The sequence below is a fragment of the Ceratosolen solmsi genome, unplaced genomic scaffold (genome assembly GCF_000503995.2).
Source record: "Ceratosolen solmsi marchali unplaced genomic scaffold, CerSol_1.0 scaffold11, whole genome shotgun sequence".
NCBI lineage: Eukaryota > Metazoa > Arthropoda > Insecta > Hymenoptera > Agaonidae > Ceratosolen > Ceratosolen solmsi.
Window position 1 is genome coordinate 9,933,472 of NW_011948416.1, and position 10,787 is coordinate 9,944,258.

General features: G+C 38.9%; 1 protein-coding gene across 1 annotated transcript in view; it reads left to right on the forward strand.

Moving 5' to 3' along the window:
- Iyd (Iodotyrosine deiodinase) overlaps positions 1 to 10,351 on the forward strand; it is a 10,964-nt gene extending 613 nt beyond the window's left edge. Inside the window, exon 2 of the mRNA XM_011495864.1 lies at positions 10,049 to 10,351. Coding sequence (XP_011494166.1) covers positions 10,049 to 10,237 — 189 coding nt within the window. The 3' untranslated portion in view covers positions 10,238 to 10,351. The remainder of the gene's footprint in view (positions 1 to 10,048) is intronic.
- Positions 10,352 to 10,787: the final 436 nt, after the last annotated feature.

Below are 10,787 nucleotides of genomic sequence, written 5' to 3' on the forward strand. Positions count from 1 at the left end.
CACCCACCGACCATTTTCCTCCCATCCTCGATACCTACCACCCCGCACGACTCAACCATCATGGGATCTCATCGCTCCTCGCGCACATTGCGACGTGAAACAAGCAAATCCGATGCCCAATGCGCCAATCACCGTTACAAGGATCCCTACAACAGTACCCGTTGCACTACTCGCTGCGCTACTCCCCCACCGCAACATTTAACCTCTTATTTTCATAATCGTCGGCTATTATTGCCGCTCTCTGTCCTATCAATTATCTCCCCCGCAGCCGAGAATCGCCGAACCATACCGTGGGTTATGAAAGCGAGCCTTGCGGGCATGCTACGTGGCTTCTTCCGTTCATCCTCACCCTCGAGCAGCCGGCAATTTCCGTGGACGCGACCTTGGCCCATTACTTAATCCCACCCGGGAGAATGGGGAAGCGAGGGCGGTAAGGGAAGGGTTTTTCATCGTTTATTATTATCGTGCTCGCGCGACTTTATCTCGCTTCCCGCCTCTCACTCGCCTAATCAGCCAAACACACGTAGAAATTCATTATAAATGTGCTTTGAAGATTAAGGACGCGCGACTCTATGATGCTTTGTCTTAAGCAAGCAGACGTCTGTATTGTAAGTGACTTACGGCACTTGTGCTCGTAGTTCGGAGCTCGTTATCCTCATCCTCGCGCGAACCGTCCAACTGGGCTAAGGGATTATCCGCGGCGAGGAGAGGCAAAGCGATGTGGGTAAGGAGCCGCGTGTTTTGGCGAGTGAAGTTTGGCGAGGCAATTGGGATGAGATCGTGGCGGGAAATAGCTGGGTTAATGATCGGATTAGCTGCGTTTGTTCGTCGCGTACGTCTAATGGAATTGGAGGAAGTACGGCGTGGATGACGGTGGCTCAGACCGGCGCTCCTCGATAGGCGAGGAAAGAAAGTCATCGGATCGTCGCATCTTATCGGTGCTACAAAAGAACGTTATTTAATCGGATTATCAGTAGTTTATGGCGTCCATAATGCTGTACATCGTGGAATTAATGCACATTGGTGTGGTTGGGCTCGCTTGGCCGCCGATTGGTCAGAAAATTGCTCATCTACTCGCAAGTTTGAGAGAGTTTGCTATTGAATTCTGTATCGCGATACAAGCATTATATAATCATTCTCTCGCATATGTCCATTTAAAGTTTCTATTTTATTTTATTCTATCTTACTTTAGATTTCCAATAAATCATGATCCTTTGGCCGTCTAACGTGGACTCTGCTTTGTCGAATATTTATAATATGCAATCGTAGATTAAAATAAATGTATTCTTTTTCTATTCCGCCCCCCCCCCACCCCACCCCACCCAACTTTACCCCACCCCACCCCCTTCAATTTGGAATTTATTTAACACTCAGCATTCTGTTTATTTTCCAACATTATAACAATGAGCGCGTAATCTATTTTCTTAAATCCTAATTGTTAAATAATGAACAACCTTTATTATTTTTTAGAAATTCTTTTTTTTTTTTTTTTTTTTTTAATTTATAGCCAAGTGTCAAGATATATACAAGATATATGTATATATGTATATATCATAAAATGAAAATATTCTGCTAGATGCTGGATTATTATTCGAGTTCGAATAGTCCTGAGTCACTTGATAATCCCTTTTTGCGCAAGTAATTCGAGTGTCCAATTTCGAATTTCGGATAGTTTATGCTGATACAGGTGATTAGTGTTTTGCTCAAGTACTTTTAGCGTTCATAAGTTTTTCTGCTCGATTGCCGATGATATTATTTCAGTTCGATGTCGCTCATACCGTCATTAGTTTATCTAATTACCGTTTACATTCGTGTATTTCATCTCCGCCGATACCTTTCCAACTGTCTTAACAAAGAACGGAACAAAAGAAGGAAAAACGAAAAAACAAAAAAAAAACAAAAAAAAAAAAACATTGATCAAAATAGATAAAGTTTTGCCGCTGTAATAAGTAATTTTATTCATCGAACTGTATAATCAAAGACGAACGAACGAATATTCATTCGCCTTATTTCAATTACAAAATTATTATCTTTCATTTTAGTTTCCATTACTTTAAACCAAACGCAAGATGTAAAAGTATTAACATTTTCTATTAAAATTAAATAAAATTTGCTAGAATATAATATTTGAAGAATATAATATTTTACTGCCTTTAACACGAGCAGAATTAGGTACGATTTTTAATTGTCCTCGAGATCGTGACTCGCCATTACAATAATTAATCGATCAATTAAGAATCTCCAAGTGAACCGAAATTTCTAGCCTCTAAGGGGATAAGTGTAATGATATAATTATGATACTTTATCCGCCTACTTTTGGAAAATAAATTTTGAGGAAAAAGTTTTAAAGCCATTTCGGCTCTTTTTACATATATTACCTAACGAACGTTCGCAACATTGCATAATTGCGCTTTACGATTATCATACAATTTTAATACGAAACTTTGAATACATTATTTTTTTAAGACAATACATGTACAATAAAAAAAAAAAAAAAAAAAAAAAAAAAAAAAAAAAATAGAAAAAAAAAAAAGATTAGACCTTACTTAAAATATTAAGCAGCACGAAGTAACGAATGCGTTAACAATGCACACATTAACAATGAACGCTTGAATAGCTTTGTTCGCATTGGCGAAATTATATATTTTTATTTATTATTCAAAGGCTTATTTAGAATTGCATAAGGGAGCTGACGGTGATGGATACGTTTGTATTATTTATACTATCATCCTACGAATGTTTGCCTATTTTCACATAATTGCCATCCAATAAACGACCGCACTCCTTCCGACTTTACCATTAATAATTTAAAACAACCGTCACTCTTTCTTCCTCATAATACACAAAATTCTTGTATTGTTAATAACATTAGAGCAATTATTTTATCACGATAATAACGATTCATTCAATTAATTCCACGAGCATAGCCTTAACGACTGTATAGCAGACCATTCACATCCTCCTTCCCCCATGACTCAATTATATATAGACATTTTTATATATATATATATATATATATATATATATATATATATATATATATATGTGAGTGTGTTGAATGTGTGTATATTCCATTCGATATTTGCCATGGACGAATAACTTGATTTATATGATTATATAAGGTGAAAATTAAGCATTTGGCATTTTACGGCCAAACAATATCATCAATAAGCTTTCGAAATTAAGACGAAAGTCTCGAACAATGTAAATATTGAGCTGCCAATTAAAACCAATTAAAATTATCCCTTATCCGTATAATATTCATGATTATTATTCATCCGATTAACGCGTTTACGTAAAATTTGCCGTATCGCTCTTGTAATTTAACGACTTTAGAGCATTCTGTAGGTTTACGAGACCTTATTTCAGATTCTGCCTATACCAGTTCGTCGAAATCTACGTAAAACGTGGCTAATTTGAAGGATTGGAAGATAAATTTTACTTGAGATTTTTTTCCTTTTCATTTAATATTTAATTAGATAAGGATTATTAGAGCGATTTTATCGTTTGATAAAGAGCAACATGCACTCCGACCTCTTCCACTTGGCATACAAAGTCGATGAAGAAGAGCACGAGGATTGATGGAAAAGCTTGTTATTTACTTGATTAATTTATCGAGAAATTTGAGCATCGTCGGTGTATATAATCGTAGCAAAGACCTTTCACATCCGACTCACCACTTAAGCTCATGCAAAATATGAGGAACATCTACGCGAAGTTAATAGCACTGGCTTCGTGCGATTTGCGTCGCAATCGGTGTCATTGGCAATGGGCGGCGTAAATTAGAAGAGAGGCGAGTTAAGAATCCGTAAGTAAGTGTAAGAAATTGCAGGTGTCGGAATGTCGGCTATAGGGCGACAAAAATATTGCTCCGATTGCGCGATAAGTGTGGTTATTTTCGTAAAAAAAAAAAAAAAAAAAAAAAAAAAAAAAAAAAAAAAAAGAGAGAGGAAAAAAGAAAAAGAAAGAAAACATTGCCGGAGTGTCCATCTTAATTCGAGGAAGGACGCTACGCATGAGCAAGAGCCAATATGGTGTCACGACGCGAGCCAAAGAGTTTTCGATTCGGTAATCGAGATTGTGTGATGATTCTCTTGCGATTCCGAATGTGCGGCACTTTGGCGCGCTAGTAAATTTTTCAAGTGAGAGCCGAATTTTTCGTGCCGCCTTGAATGGAGAAATGCACCGAGTGAGAGCGAATCGATAGTGCGCCGAGAAGTGTGTAAAGAGCGTCTTACATTAATTTCACGCATAGAGATTTTCGGCTTTAATAATGTCGTAAAATGCAATTGATGCAGTGCCGAATTTGGATGTGAATTTCTTAAAAAGAACAAAAAAAAAAAAAAAAAAAAAAAAAAAAAAAAAGTACGGAAAAAGATTATGAAAAATCTTTCAAGTTGCCGTACGTTTCGCTCACATAATTATTGAGCGCATAAACATGCTGTCAGCTGGCCTAAATATCCTAGCAAAGTTACTTTTAATATCTTGCATTAAATATAGTATAATGAAAAGGTCAGGACGAGAGCAATAGAGAAAAAGTATCTATTTATTCTATGTTTTATGACCGTAAGTCATGATAGAATAGAAGTTCACAAGTTTTGATGGACTTGAATGAGCAGATACGGTCGCATGGAATGTTCTTAGTATTATTTTGCACACAACAAGCGATTGGTGAATTTTGGTATTAAAATTATTCTACATTTGTACAATAACATGTTACGTAGCACACGAAACCGAGACCTTGGCAATTAAATCGTGTTGTCAAACATATTTAAACGGAATTGTAAAAATTAATTGATCGGGAAAGTCGTTAAGTTCATACTCGTCGAATGGTGCGTATGATTTTTTTTTTTTTTTTTTTTTTTTTTTTTTTTTTTTATGTCCATGTAAGTAGACAATTGTTGCTATTTTCAAATACAAACCTCTTTCAAAACATTTGCCTCCGTGTAAATTATGGTGATAGGAGGAGGAGGAGGAGGAGGAGGAGGAGGAGGAAAAAATTTTAACGAATTAATTAATGGAAATACATAAATTTAATAAGCGCTTTGTTATGTAATTTGTATAAGTGGAGGGTGTGAAAAAAGTTCTTTTCCAGCTGAAAGTGGCTGGTTCGAAGTTAAGATAAGAAATGAAAAATCATTATTATCATTTATTTTCCATATCTTAGTTGAATATTTCAGTTATAATAATAAACGATACTTTCTCTAAGGCGCTAATATCAAACTCACTTACCTCAATAAGCTTTTATCCAAATTCATGATCGTACATTTCACTTTGTAGTATAAGTTCTTTAATATTTAAGTCTAGATAAGTACGGAATAAGTATATTTACGTTAAGTCACAGTATCAAAATAAAGTTTAGCAGGAAGGTAAGAGTGAAACGTATGTGCGCAGTCAGTGCGAGTAACTGTCGATTACGGTTTATTCAAACGTTGATGTGAAAATCGAGACAATTTAACCGCCGTAAGGTTTGGCAGCAGCGCAGAGATTACATAAAAAAAAAAAAAAAAAAAAAAAAAAAAAAAAAAAAAAAAGAAAAAAACAAAAAAAAAAAAAATCAAAAAAACTCATCTATCATTAATATACGAGAATTTTATTTACAATTTCTGCCTTTGCACTTATGTGCGAAGCAAAAAAAAATATCTATCGTGCATTTTTTGCCTATAGTGCTTTAAGTTTCAATACATAATTTCATTAGACGGATAATGCAAGGTACCCGAGTAGGCATCTAACATCACGAAAAGTTCGATAGTTACAACTTGAGATTGTACGTATCGATGCATTAAACGCGAATTTTACGTGATAATGCTATAATAATATTAATATTCATATTCGTTATCGCAATAAGGAGGATTATAAGGCGGAATCATCGCCTCGCTATAGCGATGGCCGAGCTGTTAAGTCCTTAAGCAAATGACTCGGCGTACCAAATTTTATTACATAATGTAAGCGATAGCAGTATATCGATAAAGTACATAAAGTAAAGTAAGCTAAGTTTGAATTTGAGTTTGACGAGATACAAGATACAAGGTTCGCGAATCCGAGAATTCGAAGAGAAATTTAAGGGAAAGGGAGTGCATAATAACAACAGCGGGCATACTTTCATCTCAAAAATTCTCTTTCGAATGTGCAAGTTGCTTGTGTCGCAAAGTTGTCTATTTGAGCTTAAATCGTTGACGATTAGGAAGATGTCGAGGAGCATTTTGATTACAACGAGAGAGAGTGAGAGAGAGAGAGAGAGAGAGAGAGAGAGACTAAGCATTGGGGTAAAACTTTATAATTAAAAAATACCATGGATTTGCACATGTAAATGTGTAACTATCGTATATGATGAACGAATGAATTATTTAATAAACGGGAAAGAAAATACAAAGTATTGGTTACATGAATTTCCTCGGCAATGTCGCTTCTCCCGACACGAAGCAGGAACCAAACTTTCATTCCAATTGTCAATTAAAAACTCACTCGGCACTTACGCCACTACTTATCGGTGCATTACGGCTGGCGATAAAATCAATAATACACGTAATGTGCGGCTGATCGAGTGCACTTGGCTTCGAGCTTCGAGACTCTTGGAAAATAATCATCTGCGTAAGGTAGGATAATGTTAATGTACCGTAAAAAGCTAGTGGTGGGCTCTATGATTTTTCCAACCAGCGCTTTCTCACTCCGATATTGCCAACGACGGCTTTGACAATTTTTGCGCACGCTTGGAAACAGGACAGGGGCGACGGTTCAGGGTCAAACCTTGTCGCATATCGGAAATCCTCGCGCAGGCTATTGCTACCATCTCTGAATATCCTGGATGATCGATATCTCATCGGAGATTCTCAATCCGTCGGGATTTCCAAGGGGCAGCGCAGTTGCTTGGTCGAACGCATTCGACAATTCAAGGGCGACCAATTGGGCTCGACCGATTGCATTGCATACGAATAAAAAAAAAATTTAAAAGACAATGCTTCTTCGTATTGGCCATAAAATGTTTTAAACATTGAGGCGCGAGAGGTAGTAGAGAAAGCGCGTGCGAGCTAGTGGAAAACAGATTAATGTATCGAGCCGATACTGAAAACTCGACGTTTACGAGTGGCCTATTTATCTATACTTTGGAAAAACAATCCCCGGCGATGTTTATTAACGTAAATCGTCGCGGCGTATAAAGCTCGATCGTTAAAATGCAAAAGAAAGGAAAAAAACGAGTCCCGCGCACATTAAATGGGAAACCAACTCCGCGAATTTCAACCGATTTACCTAAGCATTGGCATTGTTTTTATTGTTGTTGTCATTATGATTATTATTACGTAAGTCTTAGTTTATAATGCGCGCGGAGGCTCGTTCCAAGTGCAGATGGAAAACGACTTTCGACAAGGCTAATACTGAGACGAGGGCACCGGATTTTCCATAAGCCGCAACAAACGATGATTTTTTTACGTTCGCCATAAAGCCGAAGAGGCTGGCCAACACTTTACGGATAATAAGAGTGAGTGCTCGGGAGGCTGGAGAGCCAATCGATTTCACGCGGGTAATTTCGTGATTCTTCACTTGTTCAATGTAGGTGACGCGCGCGCGCCTGCGCGTGTGTATATAGAGATATGTGGTTAGAGCGTAGACGTCAATCAAATTGCACGCACGGGAAAGCTGTCCGTCGTTAAGCTACGAATTGAGAAAATCTTATGGTGTTTTGGCTCAATGGGCATAGGTCGGGCTAATTAAATTCCATGCTTACTTGTACGCCCTCAGCCACATAAAATAAGCAATGAAACGTCGTCCCAGTGGCAAGAATTTGCCTACTAGTTAAACTTGATAGTCGTAAAAAAAAAAAAAAAAAAAAAAAAAAAAAAAAAAAATGTTAATCAAATTCACTCATTACTTTTGACATTTTGCATTTTGTGTAAGTAGTCCTTGACTTGTAAAGTAACATTAGGCCACGAAGCTCGCAAAGCATGCATTTCGCATTATTTTACTTTACGTTTTAACCAGCAACGTTCGCTTTATCTGCGCTACGTTCATTCATTTTACTCATTGCATGGGTGTGCGCGCGTGCTCGCGCACAGCGCACTCTACGTTACAAAACTTTTATTCAAGACTGTATAAATTTTCATAGCAAACACAAAAAGTATGAATTGTGCTCCATTATGATATCGTGGAATAAATATAAAAATTACTTGGCAATAATCCGCTTCTCCCAATGCCAAACGATTAATATTAATTTTGCCAAAATAACATTCTCGATGCTTTAAAAATTGTCAACATTAATCATATCGCACCCAATGAATGATAGCTTCTTAAAATAATTGCCAGGAGTTTATAACCGCTCGGTATTGATTAGTGTAAAGAATATTTGCAACGGTGCTTCTACGCATAATAATAATCAAATTAATTTAACGCGAATAAAGCGCCCGCGGCCGATAAGATCTAGATTGCGCAGCTTTGCGAATCGCGCGCTGTATTCGATGCTTTACATGTTACGTATTTGCGAAAATCCATTGAGGGATGGATTCGCTTTGTAAATCCGACGATGTTTTCTTTTTTCTTTACTACTTCTCTCGTTCTTTCTTGCTTTCTTTCTCCATTATCACGATCCGCGCTTTGTCATGATCGCTGCTCGTACGTGGCGGTGGAGCGCGCGCGCGCGCGCGCGCGCAGATAAGCCCCAGGCCCGGACAACAGGACACAACGGTCTGCAAAGCTGGTTTTGCAGAAAGAGTCGCGCGAAAGGAGACGAGCTCAGGGACACAATGGCAGCGGTTAGGGAACGAACAAACAAACAAAAAAAAACAAAACAAAACAAAACAAAACAAAAAAAAAAACAAAAAAAAAAACGAAACAAAAGCTTGAAAGAAAGAATTAAAATCCACTTGCCGTGCATTCAATGACCTCCGAAGGTCTCGACAAAGTGGCGTTGTTGCATTAACGCGCGATTAACATGTCTGCCGCGTAATGGCCGACTTTTTGTCGAAATCGTAGAAAAGAGCTTAAAGGGCGTTGACGCGTGATCGCGAGTGAGCAACATCGAGCTGCATTTTGTCATCGATCCTAATGCAATAGCAATCGGCCCCTCCTCGACTGCTCGATATCTCTACACGTTAGGACGTCATTGGGACTAGGACATTAGGATTCTTCGGTCTATTTGTTGATTGTCGGTGAGGCGGTGAAGTGGTGTGGCGCGCGTATACGAGCACTGCACAGCACACAAGCGTGAAGAAAATGTGGGTCGATCGGAGCGCAAGAGACGGCGCATCGACGACATCTCTTAAACGGATGAATCCTCATTACGCTCCTCGACGTTATCTTCCTTTCCTTCGTTATGATATATGGCCGTGATAGAGGCTTTAAAGAACGATAATTCGGTACTTACCTGCGGCGTGGGCAAACCGTCCTCTTTATAAAGATCGTAATCGCCAAGAAAAGAATCGTAATAATTGCTTTTGTGCGCGACCGCGGCTTAATTCAATTTCATAAATTATCATGCATCGCTCATTCATTGTGGCGATTCTAAAAAAAAACCAAAACAAAACAAAACAAAACAAAAAACGCGAGCGATTACGAATTTAATAATACTTTCTTAATCTTCGATCAGTCCCGAAAATTATAGGACCACTTTAAAGGCCCATATTTATAAATCTCGAGCATTTATAAGGCGCGAGGTAAGGTATCGTGCGCTTTAACGTTCGATTTTTCGATCGTTTCGATCGATCCGTCAAACGTTTGTCTCGTCGCCCCCTTATTATGCCCCTCGGAGATCTCTAAGCACATGCCCGACCACCGTCTCTTAAGTTTGAGAAAGCGCGCCAACCCACCCAACCCTACTCGTCCTACTTCCGCCACGATTGACTCGCCGATGCCCTGCGATCGCTGTCCACGAAGACAATGAAATTTTAGAGGCCGAGGCGAGCACGCGAGCAAGCCACGCATTATCCAATTATACGAAACGAAGCGAGCGGCTTCGACAATCAAATAAATCCCTCCCGGCGACTTCCCGGTGCCTCGTCTATGCAGGTCATACGGTAAATCCGCGTCGTTCGCCCTTTAACTCGACGTTATGTTTCAGTACGCCGGCCTCGTCACCCTCACGTCCACGCCCCTCAATTGCGGACCGGCGCTTCGTCATCTCCTGAAGCGGCCCCTTAACGAGAAGCTCGCCATCCTACTTCCCGTCGGCTACCCGGCCGAAGCAGCGACCGTGCCCGATCTCAAGCGCAAGGCCCTCCAGGATATACTCGTGGAGGTCGTCGACTGACGGGGGCTTGGCGATTCCTCGACGTTGGCCGTTCCATCGATCCTTGGCACGAAAATGGCTTTTTAACGAATTGCGGTGTCGGCGATGGTATTCGTGAAGTTTATATCGTCAAAAAATAGGAAAAACAAAAAACAGAAAAAAAAAACAGAAAAAAAAAAACAGAAAAGAAAAAAAACAAACACGACATTTTATTATAATAATGTAAGTATGTAAGGCCACGGGGGCAGCCAATGACGTATCGTTCATCTCCGATCATTAACGTTTCCTCCCCTTACTCATTGTCGCGATTACAAAAACGATAGCGATAGATGAAAGAAGATGATACGCTAATCCTTATTATCTTAATGATTATTGGCTTGATAAATCGTAAAATCAGTAACAACAAAAAGTTGAAGAATGTCCCACGGCCTCGTCAATTGGGCTTCTTCGTATTTTTTTTTTTTTTTTTCTTTTTCTTTCATGAAAAATGTATTTTGCCAGCGAATGTTATTTCGTGTTTTTGTAAAGCGATAGTCATGCGACTAAATGCATAAATATACACACGTGGAAC